The following is a 20,528-nucleotide window of genomic DNA, read 5'->3' as shown; positions in this document are numbered from 1 at the left end:
TGTTTTTAATTCTAGGTATCCTGAAGGTTGCCTATGCTTCCTGACCTGGTAAAAGTGGCCTTTGGTAAGAGATGTCCTCTGAGTCCTAGCAGTATATTCCCCTCTGGTCACTAGAACTGTAGGCACTAACAGGGTCCATGAAGGTTGCATGGGTACTTCTGTTGCGGCAGGCTATCATGGGTGATCTGGTAAGCATGGTCATCCTTTAGTCCAATTGATTGCCAGGCCCTACCTAGTGCAGAGGGTGTCAACCACTGGTTGGTAGGGTCTGGTACGAGTCAGCTGGCTGAAGAAGCCTGGAGAGCAGGGCAGTCCTGGGACTAGTACTGCCTCACTGGTAGGGAGTACCAGGTTCTGGAGTTGGTAGATGTGGCACTAAGGTTCCCAGACCTGGAAGATGGGGATGGTTTCTGACACTGCTGTCTGTGGGATCCAGGGTGTACCAAAGCTTGTTTTGTCCCACTGGTGAAGCTAGAACCTGGGGTGGCTGGCTACGGGGCCCAATGTTTCTCAGCATCTGTGTTGGCCTGTTGATGGGGAGGATGAGGGCCCAGTGGGTCCCAGAGCTGGAGCTGGCCTGCTAGTGGGTGGGCTAAATCCCATAGCTGGCTGCTGACCTGCAATTGACCTGAGATTGCTGTCCACCCACTGGTGGGTAGAGCTGGATCCCAGGGAGTTCTGGGACTGGTGCTTCCCACCAGTAGGAAGAGCTGGATGCTGGAGTCTCTGTTTGAAGGGCCCTGGGGCTCCAAGGTCCAGTGCCTGCTCCTTGGCATGTGGGATCAGGTCCCAGACGCTTTGGGGAAAAGGGTCATATCCAGGGGAGGCTGTGGGTCAGGAGGTCTTAAGGCAGCCTGCTTGCTGGTGGGTGGGACTGTGTTCTTACCCAGCTATTTGCTTGGTCTGAGGTGTCCTGATATTGGTGCCTACAGGCTGGTGGGTGGAAGCAGGACTGGGTCCAGAAGCTAATACGCAAGGGGGAGGATTCCAAAATGGGGCTTGCCAGCATCAGTGTCCACACGGTAGAGGGAACTCCCTAAACTGGCTGCCGCCAGGGGCTATGTCCCCAGGGTGAACATCAGAGAAAATATTGCGAATGATATAATCAATAAGGGATTGATATCCAAAATATATTAACAGCTCGTACAACTCAGTATCAAATAAACAACTCAATTTAAAAATGGGAAGAGGGAGTTCAGCTGTTTGGGCTGGTATAAATATGTCTGAGATCTTTGTTTCACTTTTTTTTTTGGCGTCTTTTAAAATCTTTTGTAATGATCATGAAAAATAACTTAAAAATTAAGTTAGAGGAATGAAAAAAAATTAGTAAAAATTAGGCCCCCCTAAAGACTATTTTGCTGTGAAATTTGTGATGCTTTAATCTTAGGAATCTGTAAAGGGAACTGAATGACTTTCTTCTTTGAATTACGGAGGAATTCAACCGTTTTATACCAGTGCTCTTCAATATTTGTCATGGAGGAACATCGGAAAGAAGATCCCCAAGACTCTGAGGACTCTGTGGTGCAAAGAGTCAGAGAGAGGTAACTTGAATTTCTGTGGGACTGGGGACCCCACTATTTGTACTAGTTTCCCCTAACTGTTATCAACCAAAAAGCATACAACTGACAGAGCTCCATCTCCTTTTTGGAATCTCTGGTGTTAATTCCAGAGATTCCTACCACATCATCCTACCACATCATCCTACTGACACAAAAAATATGAATTTATTAATTCCAAATCATCCTCACAGAACTCCAGTCATCCACAGAAGGACTGGACTTTTTTCTATGGGCTCAGGAAAGATTTAGACAACCCATTCACTTGATGAAAAAGAAAAGGAAGCAGGCAAGCAAGAAGAAATTTTGAAAGTCAGGTGAACGAGAATATCAAATTACAGAGCTGGTATAAATGGTGCACTTAATCGTAACTAGCATGTGACACAGAGAAACTAAGACAACACCTTGCATTTCCTTAAGATGATCACTCAGCAGGTCACATTTCCAAACAAGTTCACCAGTGCCATATTGTATTACAAACCATCCTTAAAAGATGGATCAATAGCAAACTCACTGAGGAATCAGCAAACTCTTCAGTGGCTGAACGATTTCCACAAGGTCAGACGGCAAGGGATCTGACTTGTAGAGCAAAAATATTCCCAGGCCTGTCCCCGATCCCAGGACATTTATTTTCATTAACACAGTACAAATACATGTTATCCCTCACTGTTTTGCTGGAGATTTTCACATGGCGTTTAAGTAAACATGCTAACATTTTTAAAGTTTAACATGCTACTATTGCCAATTTTTAATATCATTCCAAGGATTTCACAAAGGTTAAACGAGGGATCAACGCTGACGAGCCCATCTCGGATAGGTAAAACAAACTGAAAACCGAAGGATGAAGTTTTGGGAGAGACGTGCAAGTGGGGAGGGGCGTGGGGAGAACCAACAGAGAGTGGTAGGTAATGAAATACTGGGGTTGCGGGGAGAGGAGTGTAGTCGGGCTCCATCCACGAACGCCATCTGTATAAATCAGGCCTGGAGTTGACATGTAATTTTGTGTGGGTCCCCTGAGAAGTGGCCCTCGGGGCTTCATTATTGATGAAGAGATTTTTCTTCAAAGTGGCCTAGTCAGGAGAGCCTCAAGGGGACATTCATAAGCACTCATAATATCAATTTCCAAGCACCTGGGAGGTAGAGACACAGATTGTCTCTTTAATTATTATGATGGAGGTAGAGGGTAGGGAGAATGCTATTCCACGACCAAGCTGAAATCCTCCAAGAAATTAAATTACTATAACCTGGTAGAAAAGTTTTATTATCCCCTGGTCATCCCTTAGAAAAGGGCACATTTTACCTACTCCTGGTGCAAAATAAGTTGATCGCCAACTCCCTCCCTCTTAGGAGTTAAAAATGGTATAAATACAGTATGTCAGGGATGTGCAAAAACCCCCCAAAAATAAATAAATAAACTTTCTTTGAAGCTTATGTGCTCGCTTAGAGAACCTATACAGTCCAGTTTACACAAAGAGATGTGGAATTAGGCACTTTTTTAAATAATTGCATAGGGATTTCTTTTCATAAAAGGATAATACCAAATCCCTTCTAAATATCATTGAGAATGCCAAGAAATAATTTTCACCAATGCTCTGGCCCTGATTTAGTCACAAAAACAGTCAGAAAAACACCAAAGACTCAATCCACAAATATACTGCAGTAAAACAGTAAAGGTTAGGGGGCAGGGGGCCAGTCAACCCTGGATTTGAATCTTATTCCCAGTCTATTCAATGTGGATAATCCTGTATAGACAAAGCCTTAGCCACATACTTCCTTTGACTCCTGAAGCTTATACTAAAGGGTTGGCAATATAATGGGTATTAAAAATATTTTTTAAATATAAATAAAAGCAAAGTGAAGAGGATCTCCTTGTTTGACCTGAATTTCAAAAAGCTCTTCCATCTCATTGGTAACACGGACAAAAAGAACTCAGGAATTTTCTCATAAGTCATATATATATACTATTTTTTTAATCTATAATAAGTCTCTTTCATAATTCTTTAACTTCATTCTCCCTTTCCAAATATATTTTAACAGCCATTGATACCAGTAGTGAATTCTTAGAATTGAACACTCCAGCCAAATGGCATCTTCATAAAACATATGGTATATCCATAATAATAATAATATTGAAAATAACCACAACCATTCAAAAAGCATATAGTTTAAGTGATGGATGCTAAGGCATTTTAAGTACATGAATCCAATTAATCCTTATAACTAGTGCATGAAATAAATTAAGATTCAATCCACTGACAGGGGGAAAAATGGCAGTCCAGGAAACAATTTGACCACAATCATACAAATAAAAAAATAACAGAGCCAGAATCTGAACCCAGGCCTGTTTTAATACAATGGGTTTGTTTGTTTGTTTGTTTGTTTTTTGTTTAAACTACCCATAAAACAAAGCTTGATTTTGTGAGATACAAAATCAAAAATTTTATACCAAAGTACTGAGTTTCTAACATCATTATTCAGACAACTGTGGTGAAGAGTCAAAAGAGAAGTTGTATGTTGAGTTAAACACAGATGTTTCATATCTGCTAGTATAACATTTTAATTAAAAGCAATGGGAGCAGTATTAATGATGAGCCACAGAAAAGCTATAATCCTGTTAAGAGTTATCAGTAGTATAACCGGCTCTAGGATATCTGTGAACACCCACATTATTGATGTTTGAAGCCAAAAAAACACCTTTTGTCTTGATACGGAGGATTAAGAGCAAATGAAGTCCAGGAGGCAAAACAGGTCACATCTGAAAATCAAAATCCTGATGATAGCTAAATTTATAATCTTAGAATGCTTTATTAAATAGTTTTTCATTAAGGCAGGATATAAATGACACAGAAATTTCCTTATAGTTTTTAGGATTGAGGATTTTTTCCTCTTATTTGTCATTGTGTGCACCTAGCTTCAAGAAGCAGGAAAGCAAATTGGCCAATTCTACTTTTCAATCTCTTTAACCATATTGAAGCCTAGAATACATCAAACCTCTTATCATATCCTCTTCACCAACATTATTTCAGGACCATCTGTGTTCAGTCTCATTGTCTTTAATTTTAACGTTTCTACCTTTGTGACTTTATGCTAATTATTGGAGATCTCACTCAGTGACCACACATGTTTACCTTACGGGAAGGGTCTGTTTTTCAGCTCTTGTGTCCTTGCTTGTTCTTACACAGAGTTTGGTAAAATGGTGTACTCAAATAGTTAAGGAAAGATATGATTGCTTTGTGATCATCCAGTTATCTCAGCAGTTTGACTCAAGATCTTCTTGGTGTTTTTATTAATTCCTTACTGTAAATGTAGAGCTCTCCAAAAATGGATTTTCCTTCTAGAATGTAAGAAAGAAGGCTATTGAATTTTAGCACATTTTTACAATTAAGTAATCAGTCAACACTATCCACTATGATTAAGATGAAGCAGATCCAATCTAAAACTCTCCCTAGTGATAGATTCATCATTAGTCATTAATCTCACAGTTTTTAATTAAACTACTGAAACCAGATTTGAATTCATGTGTAGGGGGCAGAATTAAAAAAAATATATATCATCCTTAATTACAGACATATGTAGTACCTTGAAACTACAAGGAGCTATCATCTGAACAACTCTCCAAATTTGGAGTAACTTCCCAAATCACATAATCAGACACATTTCTACTGCCCAGCTAAATTTCTTAGGAAGGAGAAATACTTTATAATTAAGAAAGTATTGTCCACAGACAGCCTAAAGTAGGAAGGACAGGCATATTTTTAACAACTCAAATTCACACACACACAAAATTTTTTTTGAATTTTAATGCTTTAAAATCCTTGGCAATTCAAGATGGCATTCCTAGGATTTGTGGCACACCCAATTAATAAAAGGAAGGAGACAAAAATGGACTCAACAAAACACATTGTAGTTTAAATAAATAAATAGCCCATAGTTTCTGCAAAGTTGAATCCTCTCCTTCAGGTCTCTGAACCTCCTCTCTCCTCAGGGGCAAAATCAGTTACAGTAAAGGGATTTGGGAATATCTTTTGCCATCTCTACCAATTCATAAGCCTTTTTACAAAATTCTCCTTAAAATTTCCTTTCTCCAAGTAGTTTCCATTATACTCCCATCTTTCCAAAGCCATCATTTTATTATCTTTTCTTAATAAACTGAAAATTATCAATTTTCTTCTCAAATGAACAGATGTCACAGTTATCAAGAATTCAGAAACCATTTCTATTTGACTCTGAATGCATGATGATTTTGTGGACAATGGACTGAAATCCTATTCTTAAATCCAAAGTAAATTTGAAATGACCCCTAAATTTTATAACCCCTAAAGAGTCATTGACTGATAATTCTAAGAACAGACCTTGACTTGGGGTGGTGGAAATAGCAATTTAGTTCAACTATAAATAATTACCAAAATTACCAATATTCAAAGAGTTAATTAAAAGCTCACTGTTCTGCATATATTTTCCTTCAGCTAGACTTCCATAGTAAATTCTCAATTAGCCATGTCAGTGGAGGGGAACAAGGCAATGAACAAAGGTGAACTCTTTCAAAATCATCCTTACAGATGTCAATTCAAAGGAAATGAAGTTATCTGTGACAGTGTGGTTAAGATCAGGGAAAGTGATCAGTGCCTGATAACCACCTTTTTGGAAACCTTCCAGGAAAATTTGTGCTCAAAAGTGATTCTTAACAAAATTCATTTGTATCCAAAAAGTAAGCCCACAGAGTAAAAATAACTTTTATAAGCATGTACCATTAATGAACTTTAAAATATTCATTAGCTCAGAAGCAGTGATTTCCCTACAGATAGTTTTTCTATGTTTTTATTTTTAGCATGTTTTGCCCTTTCTCTTGATAAGATGCCAACTTGTGACATTTGTTTATTATCCTGTTATTTTCCTTACTTAGCATATTATGCAGTTTGACTCAGAGAAGCTAGGTAACTTAACCAAGGTCACTTGCGTAAATGGGGGTAGAACTAAACCTCAACCACAGGCTGTGTGGTCCAGACCCCAGACCCGGAACCGCATTAAAATTTCTGGAAAAAAAGCCTGCCTTCTCATATCACCTCTACCATTATTATAATGACAATAATTTTTGAATAAATGAGCTAGGTTTCTTGCCTAGTATATATGATCTGCTAATGCATGCTTGCTATGCCTATCTTCCAGCCCAGGGATATTCCAGTTTTGAAGTCTAATGACCTGACTGTTTTTCAGGCTCCTAACCCTTCAAACTCTGATGTGATACTGGATTAAGGCTAGAAATATGGAATGAGCACCTCAAACAATTCTGTATACCTCAAAACCTTTTTTTTCCCCCAGAAACAAAAATGTTTCTTGGCTGGTTCACTGAAACTGAGGTTCTATAGGGAGCTTACAGTTAAAAATGAAATCACTATTATAGTGGGTTGTCACCATCACCTCCTGTTCTTTTCACGCTTATCAACTGAACACACACTCCGTTTCATACCGATTTTTTTTTTAAAGATTACTTGCTTCTCTGCATAATTGAGACTAAGGTAATGGTTGCAAGCAGATCAATCTCTAGACAATGGTTTTAATGAATTCATTCAAAAAAGGCAAATCCAATGTTATGCATTCAAATTTGATAGAAAATTGAACCTTCATAGTTCATTCTGATTCTTCAAAAATAAATGAACTTTGGTGAGTCAACAGGATCAACTGAGACATCTATCTATGCTTCGACGTGTTCCCCTAGACTTAATGTCTTTTTTCTCACTGCATTACATTTTAATGACTAATTTCATGCTCTTTCATGGTACTCTAGCTCATGAATCATGGGTACTACTTTGAGGGAAAAGAGAATTACTATGTGTGATGAAAAACATTATTGATTAAAGTGTGTTGCATATATGAACTATACAAAAGCTGAAAAAGTTTGAATACCACTATTCTACATTCTAAGTAACATCAGGCCAACTAAGGCTTCGACTGAGATGAATACACGTGAGGGTCTGACCTTCTTAAATGGTCCTAGTTGAAACAACACATGAAATTAAGCCATTGTGAATGTTTCACTGGCATCTTTTTCCTTAGTGTTATATGGTTAAGAAATGATTTCATGGGCAACTGCAAAAAAGATACAGATAAAGAAACTCCAAAGTCAAAAGCCACCTACCTGCCCTCTGACATTCTTTATCACTAAAATCAGTACATCAGCAGTAGTGACTAAAAAGGACAATGACATAAATCAAGTATCTTTTACCCGTGCACACATAAATAACTATTGAGTTAAATATACCATATTGATCATTGTGAAAAAGTAAACTATTCACAAGAGAAACCACAAGTAAATTAAGTAGACATGTCCACGTAATACACTTTGGCTCTTATTACCACAGTGGATTTTTCACACCAATGTATGGAGTCTGGAGAAAATACTACCACCATCCCCCAAACAGAATACAAAGTTCCTTCAATCAATGACAGATGCAAAACAGTAGGCTCACAACCAACGGCAAAAGCAGCTATTCTGCAAACAGGTGGTTTTAAACTTTTACTTAAGCTTCTGAAAGGACTGAGGAAAGAAAAATTCTGTCATTTGTAAAGAAAACACAGTTGTGCGCTTACACACACGTTTTACCAGAGTAGGAGACTCAAATAAAGAAACCCCCCAACAGAACACAACAAAAAAACGAAAAAGCAGTTTATTTTAACTCAGAAGTGCTGACTTTGGGTTACTGTGTCTAAAATCACTGTTTATAATTATATCGTTCTCATCGCATACAGAAAGGTCGTAGGGAGAACTCAAAGGAAATGGTATTTCAGAGAGGATCTTATTCGCGGGAAGAAAGGTGACATTTTTACAGAACCGGAGTGCAAGAGAGAATCAAAAACTGTTGAGAGAAAAACACAGTTTATTTTGTAGTTCTGATGGCACTGCATTTTTCACGTTCTCAATACCTTCTCCCATTCTTCCCTGTTAAATTATTTTCATAAACAATACTATGGCTTGCAGGGACTGCTATAGCTGACACACAGAATCTCTTTATTTCTATACTCCACCTTTGCAAAAATATTCAGAATTCAGCGACTGGAGGTGGGGGCTGCAGACAGGTGTCCCCAAACGCGAAACGCTTACAGGGTTTGCAAAAGGGGAGGGTGCGGGGGTAGACGGGTAGAGAAATAAGCGCTCCTATGGAAAGTCCATTTCTTTCCAACTCTTGTGGTTCTTCCATCACTGCCTTTCAGGGACTTCTTTAACCCCGCTCCGAAGTAAACAGCCAGGTCCCAACCCAAAGGACACCCCTCCAGGCGCGGGGCCGCCCACTTCTCCCCCGGAGGCCCAGGCCGGGCTCCGGCTCCGCGCCCTTCCGCGCCCCCCCCCCCGCCCCCCCCGCCGGAAAACCTCCCGCGGAGGCAAAGTTTCCGCGAATGCCACTCCTTCCCCGGCCCCGCGGTGGCCGCGGCGGCCTTCCGGGGACCCACCGGCTGCGCCCCCCGCCCGCCCCGGGCCAGCCCGCGCGCGGTCGGTACCTCGATGTCCGCCACGTCCTTGCTTAGCACAGGGGCCATGGCGATGCCGACAGCTTGGAGTCTCCCACAGGCGGGCCCTCCCCGCGTCCTCCGCCTCCGGCCGGACACCGAAGTGACAGCTTTGCCCGAGCGCCTGTAGAAATAGAAAGCGGAGGGCCGGCGGCGCGGGGGCGGGGCGGGCGCCGGGCGGTGACGCCCCCGGGGCGGGGCTGCGCGCTCGGCCCCGCTGCTCCCCGCGCCCCGCGCGGTCCGCCGAGCGGCGGGAAGCAGCCCGGCCCCCCTCGGCCGCCTCCGCCCCTCAATCTGGCGGCTTGTTTTCCTTCTCCGCGCGGACGAAGGGAGGGAGGGAGCGGTCGCTCTGGGGACTCACCTTTGCTTCCGAAACTGTCAAAGGCCGAGCTCGGTAGGTGGGGGCCCAGACGTGAGAGACCCACAGGTTTAAAGGCCAAAACCGCCGGCGCTCTGGGTAACGAATTATGCCTTTTCTTTCCTTACGCAGGGGCCCTGCGAGGTGCAGAAACACTGTCTTAGGGGCAGCTGCGTCTTCAGAACTCCTCCGGGAGCAGGTAGTAAATGATTCTCCCTCCATCCCACAAATAGGCGGGAGAAGGCAAGGGCGCGGGTGTCTTCCGAGAATGGAGGCGGGGGCTGGGTGAAAGTGGCCAGGGATCCAGGCGAGCCAAAATTTCTACACACAGAAGCTGCAAGTAGTAAACCCTGTATGTGGTACAAAATCAAGGTTGTGTTTTTGCAGAGCAATACGTTCTCATGGCTATTTTTTGAACAACAATTATCCTAAAATGGGAAGCTCTTTTGTAGAGTTGTTCGTTCTGTTGTGTTCTAGAGCTTGCTAGGGAGAGGGGAGCAATTTCCATTCAGAGATGATCTCAGTCCAGAAAATATTCGCCTCATCTTTGAGTATATCTGTACTCCAGACTTCGCGTCTTTCTCCTTCCAGTTAGGTAGATAGATGAGTCGTCCTCTCTTCTTTGGCGACACTTGCTGCTTATTTCTATCCAGGCTTTTATCACACTTCTTAATCTTCTTGGCTAGACTGTGAGTACCTTGGATTCCAGGATTTCCTCTTTATTGTTATTCTTTCATTTGTCCATCAGTTCCCTCAACAAATATTTATTGACCTTTTTCAGTTGCCAAACACCGTGTCAGGGGCTCTGGCTAGTCCTCAAGAAGACACATCTCTCCCATGGGAATTACACTCAGAGTAAGCAAGTAAGCAAACTAATAGGAGACTGTGATGCTTGCTTAGAAGATAAAAGGGGAGCAGGATGGAATAACTGAGGTGTGAGTGCTCACTACCTTGAGTGGTTGGGAAGACTTCTTTAAACAAACCATCAGATTACCTTCCGGAACCTGGAATGAATAGGGGATGAGTACATTTTTCTTAAATCAAATAGTATATTAAGTGAAAGAAAAACCTTACATAGAAACCTTGGAATCATTCTTGACTCCCTTTTTCTTCCACCTTTAATGTATCCCCAAGCTCTCAGGATTCAGTCTCCTAAATACATACTGGAATATTTCTTAATTGCTCCTTCTTCATTCACCACATCCATCAAAGTCCAAGCTGCTGGTATTACAGCTTCTACTCTTATCCCTCTTCATTCCAGATTGAGCTCTAAAAAGTATTAATTAGCTCATCACAGGCACAGTATAAATCTTGCAGTGGTTCCAGTTGCATCCTGAATAAAATACAAACTCCACAGTGACCTCTAAATAACCTGCCCTTCCCTGCTTCTCCAGCCTCTCCTAGGGCTACTGTTGACATGACTGATGTTCCAGCCACAAAGTAATCTTCCCATTCTCCAGCCCCTTTTCTCCCTTTGCACGCATCCTCCGTTCTGGTTATCCTTTAGGTCTCAGAGACACCTTCCCCAACCCATCCCCACCACCAACAAAATTAGACTCACTCTGTCTCTGTCGTTCTCTTTCCTAGAACCCTATTTTTTCCTTCATAGCCCTGTCAGATTTTCTGTGCATATTTATCTGAGTGTGACTTGTTTAATATCTGTCTTCTATGTGGAAGGTAAGCTCCGGAAAGGGAAGAGCCACCTCTCACCTGGCTGCCTATTGGATATTCAGTTCCTAGGCTAGGACTGAAATATAAGAGGCCAAGAACACCTGGTGATTGCAGGAACTCAGTAGATCCTGATTTGGGTTTATATACTCAGCGGTTCATTTTTAGAATCTCTAGTTTCATTTTACCATGTTTCCTTCTCCATGTTCCACTTATTCCTGAGAAGTGAAATTATAATATCTATCAATGACTTTCTAATTAAAACTGCTTTTCTCTTCATTGAGTAATGTTGCAAAGTCAGATGTTCCTTCATCCTCCTGCAGTTACGCCTTACCCCCAAAGTCATCTATATCCTCTTTCTTGGAGATATTTTTTAATGTACACATACATATAGCATACATACATATACATATATTTAGAAGAAGAAAAAAGGATATACGTATATATGCATATATACATTTATGGTATATAATATGTAATTATAATACATATGAATTCTCCAATTTCACCAGAAAGTTTCAATAATCATTTTCCTAATCTTCAGAGATATAGACTTATATGTTCATTTAGGTTGCACACTAATATGAGTTATCAATTAGCAATCCATATTTTAGTTGCTTTATGGGTACAGGTATCCAATTTATCCTTAAGAGTTAGACACTATATTCCATTTTTATTTTATGTGGTTATTATTCTCTACCATAAAGGATAAGCCCTAAATATACTGTCCTTCAAAGATGAGAGCTATTCCATGATACTGAATAATCAAATATAAAATTTAAATGTTATTTTACCATCCCCCCCCCACCTCACCAAACAGATGTAACCTATTCTGAGATATTTAATTAAGGCATATAATCACATTGCTCACATGCCACACCTATACTCCCTGATCAGTGATTGCATCTAATAATACTTTAAATCCATTGAAATTCCACATTAAACACAGTTGTACCTGTAAATAATCCAAGCTGTTTAAAGTTTGCTGCAAATGCATTCACACTCCACTTTTTTTAAGTTGTAAATTATGATGGCATTTGTCAAGCTGTCCCTCCATCTGGAAGCACAGTCAAATATCAGGTGTTCCACATTAATTTTTTGGATGCTTTGGAAAGACAGCTCATCTAATAGTGTACAAATGTACCAAAATGCATCTTAGCCTGATAATTTACCTTACACAAGTGGATATTATTATTATTTTTAATACCATAGTCAGAAAGAAGGCTTATGAGTCACCTTTCATTTCTGGAAAGTTAGTACCACAAATTTAGAAACAAGAAAAGTTTAGATTGCTTAATTCCGGACTTCCCTGGAGTCCGGGATTAGGCAATTTTTTTAAACATTTTTATAAGGTGAGTTTTCTCCCCAAAGGTCAGAGACTTTGATCATAAAACCTCCCCCCACCCGCCTCATCTGATTTTCCAAGGCTAGATTAACTCCTATTCAAACTGACCAAAAGATAATGACTAAAAATCACTTCGGCTCAAAAATTTCAAGTTTTCCTGCTTAAATAGCTAATAACATATATATATATATATATATGTTCTGTTTCATCAAATGAACATGGTAGAGTTTATGCAACTACATACATCTTATATTCTATATAACCCTTTGCATGTTCACGTACATGTGTGGGTGCTACATCTCTGCATATATATTATGAAATGCCATAATAAGTTCAGGTAACACAGTGAAGCTATAAATTCCTGTCAGAAATTTATTTAAAAATTACTTATTGAATGTTCTCCATTCAGGCACTAAGATAGGTATTAGCAATACCCTTGTGTATAATAGCGACAATGTCCTTCTCATGAAAATGAAGCCACTAGCTCAACAACTCCTACCATCAAATAGTGATTTTTGAGCAAGCAGTTTAACTGAATGGGATAATTGTGAGAGTTAAATGGCAAAATGTATATGTTAATATTTTGTAAATTACAAAATGCCATGTAATGTTACACACTGAATACTTAAAGATATGTCCTTCAGTGCTCGTATCCTGAAGATCCAGAACTGGTGTAAGACTGACTATGAGTGATTTGGGGTAAAATGCAATGTGAGTAAGAAGTTTGTAGACTTAGCTGATTTAAGGTAGAGAAAAAAATAGCCTCTAGAATGAATAGTTCCTAAATTTCCCTCATTACCTCAAGGCCTTTGCCTCAGGCTTGTTACTTCTCTCTCACAATCAAAATTTACCATCGTTCTAGCACCTGGTAATTTACAACCTTAACCTTAGGTGTCTTCCTGGAATTGTACTCTTTCACAGTTTCAATTACATTTGTATTTGGAATGGAGACAACCCTGCTGAAGTTATTCGTTGTTTCTGTTCCTTCTGAGTTCATCTTTTCCCTCTCTCCATCCTGCCTCGTTCCCCACTCTCATTGGTCCTCGTCCAGAGAGCACTTCCCAATAAATAAACTTACTGCATGCACATTTCTATCTGAGTCTACTTCCCAGGAGACCTAAGCTGCATTACCACTACTATATGTTATTTAGTAGAATATAGACTATATTGCATGTTAGAATATATTGCATGTAAAAGGTACTTAATTATCCACATATCTGGACATAAAGAATTGACTCACAAAATAAAGCCTTATCATTTATTTCAATAGAGATATCCTTGCATTTGTTTATATGTTTATTCATATCACAAATAACCATATGTCTAATATATACCAAGTACAGTGAAAAATATTCAGGGTATCATGATGAGCAAAAAAGTGAAGTTTATATGCATACAGCTTGTAGATGAGATAGGGAGATAAACATCTGTCAAGTAATCACAAAAAGTGTAGTATTTGTTGTGAATAATAACATCAAGGAAAAAATAGAGAACGGCTGTGTAAGATGGACTGGGAAATCAGAGAGGACACCTTGAGAAAATGACCTTGCTACTAACTTCTAAAGGACAATAGGAAATAAGAAGGCAAAAAAAATCTCTGCAAAGACTCCCAGGACAGTGGAATCCTGATGGAAGGGAAAGAAGGTTCTGATAGCTAGAGAGCAGGCAGCTAGAGGAAAATGACCCAGCGTGAGGCAATAGAGACAGGTGTAGCCTACAGTGCTATACTCTTAGTTTAAAATTTTGAATATTATCCTACAAGAAAGAGGAAGGCATGGAAGTCTTTTAATGCAGTGGAATGACATAATCAAATATATATTTTGAAGTATCACTCTGATTGCAATGTATGTGTAATTGCATATTCATATATTCACTTGGGTGAATGTGTGAAAATCAGTGAAGTCAAGTGATTTCTGGGGATGGGTTCTGTCATTTCCTCCACATGCTAGCCTGGGTGATAATCACCATTGTCATGGAAACAAAAATAGTTTCCTACAATGCATATATCAATGCCATTGTCATTTATCATTTTCTAACAATTAAAAAGCCGAGCTCTTTTTTTTTTTAATTGAGATGTAGTTGATTTATAATATTATATTAGTCTCAGGTGTACAACACAGTGACTCAAAAATTTCAGAGCTTATACTCCATTTGAAATTATGGTAAAATATTGGCTATATTCCATGTGCTATACAATTTATCCCTGTAACTTAGTAGTTTATTTATTTTATACATAGTCATTCATAGTTTTATACATAGTAGTTTCTTAATCCTCTCCCACTATCTTGCCCTTCCCTCCTTCCCTCTCCCTACTGATAATCACTAGTTTGTTGTCTCTATCTGTGAGTCTTTTTCTGTTATGTTGATTCTGGCCCCAGGCTCCAGCCCCACTCTCCAGTCAGCAAGCACCAGCTTTGGGATGCCACAGAACCCATACTAGCAATATCAGGAACTGGCCCCACACACCAGCAGGTCAAAAAATCTGTCACTAAATCTGTCAACCACCCACCTCAGCACCTGGCTGTGCTCACCAGTGAGCTAGCACCAGCAATGAGACTCCACAACCCCAGGGTTCCCCAGCTAGCTGCTTGTCACTTGGCCCCACCAAAGAGTGGCCAGCAGTTTCTGCACAAGGTAGGGCCTGACAACCAACCAGACTGGCAGCCGGCCACCCACAGCCAACCACAACAGAAGTACCCATGCAGCCCACATAGGGGGCACCCCTAGAACTTATAACACTAGTAACCAGAGGAGATTATACCACTGGGACTCAGAGGACGTTTCCTACCAAAGGCCACTTTTCCCAGGTTAGGAAGCAAAACCAACCTACAAGATATACAGAAATACAAACAACAACTCTGAAAAAAATAAAGCAATAAAGGAATATGTTCCAAACAAAGGAAGGAGATAAAATCCCAGAGGAAGGTCTAAGTGGAGATAGGTAGTCTACCAGATAAAGAATTCAAAGTAATGGTCATAAAGATGACCAAAGAACTTGGGAGGAGAATAGATGAACAAAGTGAAAAGTTAGAGGTTTTTAACAAAGAGTTGGAAAATATAAAGAAGCCACAGATATCACCAGAAGATTGTGAAACTCAAGAAGCAGCTCTACAGCATCTATGCCACGCACACCAAACAGAGCCTGCAGATGATCAAGTTGGCTATGGAGAGATACTGCTACATGAACCCCACGGAGGCCCAGGAGTTTTGCATCTTAGACAGAGTTCTAATTCACTCTCCCTAGGATGATGGGAATGAGTCTGAGCTGATGCAGAAGGAGCCAGTGGTGGCAATAGCAGCAGCAGAACCTGCCCCAGCAAGCATCTGAGAGCTGGCCCTTACCCTCACCCTCTAAAGAAAAGTAGAGGAGCCATATGCCAGCCATGCCTGCCTCCTGCTACTGAGGCTTGGGGGGCCCTTGAGGAACTCTGAATTTAAAGGTGCCCCAAAGGTGGGTATCTTGGCTGAGACACTGTGATGTTAAATTAAATCTTTGTAGTCGAAACCCAAAAGAAAACAAAAAGACAACTTACAGAATGGGAGAAAATAGTTTCAAATGATGCAACCGACAAGGGCTTAATCTCTAGAATATATAAACAACTTATACAACCCAACAGCAAAAAAGCCAATCAGTCAATGGAAAAATGGGCAAAAGACCTGAATAGACATTTCTCCAAAGAAGATACACAGATGGCCAACAAACACATGAAAAAATGCTCAACATCGCTGGTTATAAGAGAAATGCAAATCAAAACTACCATGAGATACCACCTCACATCAGTCAGATGGCCATCATAATAAATCCACAAATAACAACTGTGTGGAGGGGGTGTGGAGAAAGGAACCCTCCTGCACTGCTGGTGGGAATGTTAACTGGTACAGCCACTAGGGAGAACAGTTTGGAGAGAGAACTTAGAAATCTATACATAGAACTTCCATATGACCCCGCAATCCCACTCTTGGGCATCTATCCGGACAAACTCTACTTAAAGGAGACACGTGCCACCGCATGTTCATTGCAGCCCTATTCACAATAGCCAGGACATGGAAACAACCCAAATGTCCATCGACAGAGGATTGGATTTGGAAGATGTGGTATATATACACAATGGAATACTACTCAGCCATAAAAAAGAATGACATAATGCCATTTGCAGCAACATGGATGGAACTAGAGAATCTCATCCTGAGTGAAATGAGCCAGAAAGACAAAGACAAATACCATATGATATCACTCATAACTGGAATCTAATATCCAGCACAAATGAACATCTCCTCAGAAAAGAAAATCATGGACTTGGAGAATAGACTTGTGGCTGCCTGATGGGAGGGGTAGGGGAAGGGAGTAGGGACGGGAGATCGGGAGCTTGGGCTTAATCAGACACAACTTAGAATAGATTTACAAGGAGATCCTGCTGAGTAGCATTGAGAAACTTTGTCCTAGATACTCATGTGCAACAGAAGAAAGGCTGGGGGAAAAATGTAATTGTAATGTATACACGTAAGGATAACCTGATCCCCTTGCTGTACAGTGGGAAAATAAAAAATAAAATAAAATAAAATAAATGTTCATATTACATAAAAAAATAAAAATAAAAATGCTTTTCAAACTAGAAAAAAAAAATCTTTGTAGTCTTTGAAAATATATATACATATATTGCTTTATATAAACCTCTTGTCAACAACAGCCCAAAAATATATAAATATAAACACTCAAAGAAGATAAGTGAATCCAAACATAACATTAAAGATAACCATCAAGCCATAAGGGAAAAGAACAAAATAAGAAAAGTACTATAAAAATGACCCCAAAACAATTAGCAAAGGGACAATAAGTACATACCTGTCAGGGATGAATGGATATAAAAAATGAACTATATATACTCTGCCTGTAAAAGAGTACTTAAGATCTAAAGACTCATACAGACTAACAGAGAATGGAAAAAAAGTATTCTATTCAAATGTAAATCAAAAGAATGCTGGGGTAGCAATACTTGGAGAGAATAGACTTTAAAACAAAGACTAACGGAGACAAAGAAGGGCATTATATAATGATCAAGAGATTAATCCAAAAAGGCATAATAATTTAAAATACATTTGCACCCCAAATAGGAACACCTAAATACAGGAAGCAAATATTAGCAGACATAAACAGAGCTGTCGACAGTAACCCAATAATAGTAGGGGACTTTTAACACCCTACTTACCTCAATGGATGGATCATCCAAACAGAAAATCAGTAAGGAAACACTGGCCCTAAATGACACATTAAAGCAGATGGACTTAATTTACAGGGAGAAGATTCTATTCGAAAGCAGCAGGATATGCATTCTTTTCAAGTACACATAGAATAGTCTCCAGGATAGAATGCATGAAGGGCTACAAAATAAGCTTCAGTAAATTTAAGAAATTGAAATCATATTAAGTATCTTTTCCAGTCTCAATTTGTTGTGTTTCTATACACTAACAATAAACTATCAGAAAGAAAAATTAAGGAAACAATCCCATTTATAATTGCACCAAAAGAATAAAATGCCTAGGAACAAATCTAAGAAAGTAAAAGACCTGTACTATAAACTATGAGACACTAATGAAAGAAATTAAAGATAACACAAACAGATGGAAAGATATACTGCATTCATGGAATGAAAGAGTTAACATTGTTAAAAAAATCTACTGATTCAGTGCAAACCTTATCAAAATATCAATGACATTTTTCACATACCTGGAACAAATAATTGTTAAATTTGTATGGAAGCATAGAAATTCAAATAGCAAAAACAATCTTGAGAAAGATGAACAGAACAAGCAAGTATCATACTCCCTGACATCAGATTACACTACAAACTATAGTATTCAAAGTGATATGGTAGTAGCACAAAAACAGCCATGTAGATCAATTGACCAGTATCAAAAGGCCAGAAATAACCACATGTACTTGGTCAATGTATCTATGACAAAGCAGGGAAGAAGATTGAGTGGGGAAAAGACAATCTCTTCAAAAAGTTGTGCTAGGAAAGCTGGGCAGATCCATGTGAAGAATGAAATTAGAACATTTTCTCACATCACATACAAAAATAAAATCAAAATCTACTAAAGACATGAATGTAAGACCAGAAACTATAGACTTTCTAGGAGAGGAAAACACAGGCAGAACACTCTGACATAAATCATACCAAAATTTGTTTGGATCTGTCTCCTAGGGCAAAGAGAACAAAATCAAAAATAATAAATGGAACCTCATTAAATTTAAAAGCTTTTATACAGCAAGGGAAACTATCAACAAAATGAAAAGACAACTTACTTAATTGAAGAAAATATTTGCAAATGATGTGACTGATCAGGAGTTAATACCCAAAACATATAAACAGCTCATACAACTTGATAGCAAAAAACAAACAATCTTTGGAGTTCCCGTGGGCATAGTGAGTTAAGGATCTGGTATTGCTGCAGCCATGGCACAGGCTGCAACTGCAGCACAGGTTTGAATCCTTGCTGCTCCCAGGTGTAGCCAAAAAAAAAACAACAAAAAAACAAAACCCAAAAAACTAAAGAACAATCCGATTAAAAAATGGACAAAAGTCTGAATTGGCACTTTTTCAAAGAAGGCGTATAAACTGCCAACAGGTGCATGAAAAGATGCTCAACATCGCTAACCACAAGAGAAACGTAAATCAAAATCACAATGAGATTTCATTTGACACCTATCAGAATGGTTATCATCAGAACAACCACAAGTAACAAATGTTGGGGAGGATGTGAAGAAAAGGGAACTCTTGTACATTATTGGTGGGAATGTAGATTGGTGCAGCCACAATGGAGAACAGTATGGAGGTTTCTCAAAAAATTAAAAATTAAACTACCATATCAGCCACCACTTCCACTCTTGGGTATATATCTGAAGAAAATGAGAACTCAAATTCAAAAAGGTACATACACCCCAATGTTCATAGCAGCATTATTTACAATAGTCAAATATGGAAGTGGCCTAAGTATCTACCATTAGATGAATGAATAAAAAAGTGTGATATATATGTGCAATGGAATACTACTCAGCCATAAAAAGAATGGCCTTTTCCATTTGCAACAACACGGCTGGTCCTAGAGGATATTATGCTTAGTGAAATAAGCCCGACACAGAAAGACAAATACTTGGTTATCACTTAAATGGGAATCTAAAAAATAAAACATATTTCTATGTGTTTAATCAAAGTCTGGAGAGTAAAACCTACAGTTTAGAAGGACTTTCTGTTTTCAGTACCTGTTTTCCGACATAAAACTATACAGGTTAATTTTTAATCTCTGGGTCATGAGCGACAGGCTATTCTTGTTCTTCCGTTTCTTTTCAGGCTCTCCACCTCCTCTGTATGGTGAGGTCCTTGTTAGTTTAGAGTGTCTTATCCTTTTCATCTTCCATGCCTAACACAGTACCTAGTAATAGTACATACACAGATATTTTGGAATTAGTGTTAATTATTACCCTCACAATACATGACAGAGAATACAGAAAGCCTGAGAAGAAAATATTTCTAGTAATATATGAATATATAAAGGGCATTCATGGGCAATTAGTAAAATAACAAAGAATACAAGTGGTTGATAAAAAAAGTGAAATTGTATCAACTAAACTTCTAATCAAAGAAATGCCAATTAACTATAATGAGATATGATTTTTCACCTATCAGACTGGCAAAGGAAATTTAAGGAGTTAGTTATCAAGGCTTAGGAAAATTAACGAATTCATAAGTTTCTATAATGAGTAAAAGTTGTATACAGTATATAATTAGAGCAGTTTAGCAATGCAAAGACAAATTTTAAACATGTGCATTTTTTTGTCCCAACATAATTTCTTATATTTTTAGCTTAAGAAAACAATTACACTTCCATGTAAAACTTATCTAAAAATATAGTTAATTCCAGAGTTTATGCAAAAATAAAAAGGTAACGACATAAATGTTCTACAAAAGTTGGTTGATTAATAACTGTATTGAATGGATGTGGTTTAATTTTATGCAGTCTTAAAATTGAGGTTGTAGAAAATTGCCAACAGTGAAAGATACTGATGATATCTCAAAAACATGTTAAGATTTATGGTCTA

At 39.0% G+C, this 20,528-nt stretch overlaps 1 protein-coding gene and 1 long non-coding RNA gene across 4 annotated transcripts in view; one reads left to right on the top strand and one right to left on the bottom strand.

The window, feature by feature from the left end:
• Nucleotides 1-9,211, bottom strand: part of DPYD (dihydropyrimidine dehydrogenase) — a 787,163-nt gene extending 777,952 nt beyond the window's left edge. The window contains exon 1 of one of the 2 annotated variants that reach the window (XM_047785224.1): nt 9,051-9,211. In XM_047785224.1, coding sequence (XP_047641180.1) covers nt 9,051-9,089 — 39 coding nt within the window. In that variant the 5' untranslated portion in view covers nt 9,090-9,211. The remainder of the gene's footprint in view (nt 1-9,050) is intronic. The other variant, XM_047785223.1, reaches the window with a different exon arrangement.
• An 87-nt stretch (nt 9,212-9,298) lies between these two features.
• LOC125129949 (uncharacterized) overlaps nt 9,299-20,528 on the top strand; it is a 50,013-nt gene continuing 38,783 nt past the window's right edge. The window contains exons 1-3 of one of the 2 annotated variants that reach the window (XR_007135608.1): nt 9,299-9,453; nt 9,550-9,616; nt 14,809-15,967. This is a non-coding gene — a long non-coding RNA (uncharacterized LOC125129949). Of the gene's footprint in view, nt 9,454-9,549; nt 9,617-14,808; nt 15,968-20,528 lie in introns of those variants that run through there. The other variant, XR_007135609.1, reaches the window with a different exon arrangement.

Source organism: Phacochoerus africanus, chromosome 6 (genome assembly GCF_016906955.1).
Source record: "Phacochoerus africanus isolate WHEZ1 chromosome 6, ROS_Pafr_v1, whole genome shotgun sequence".
Lineage (NCBI taxonomy): Eukaryota > Metazoa > Chordata > Mammalia > Artiodactyla > Suidae > Phacochoerus > Phacochoerus africanus.
The sequence above is the reverse complement of the archived record's forward strand: the minus strand, read 5'-3'. Positions and strand labels throughout refer to the sequence as shown.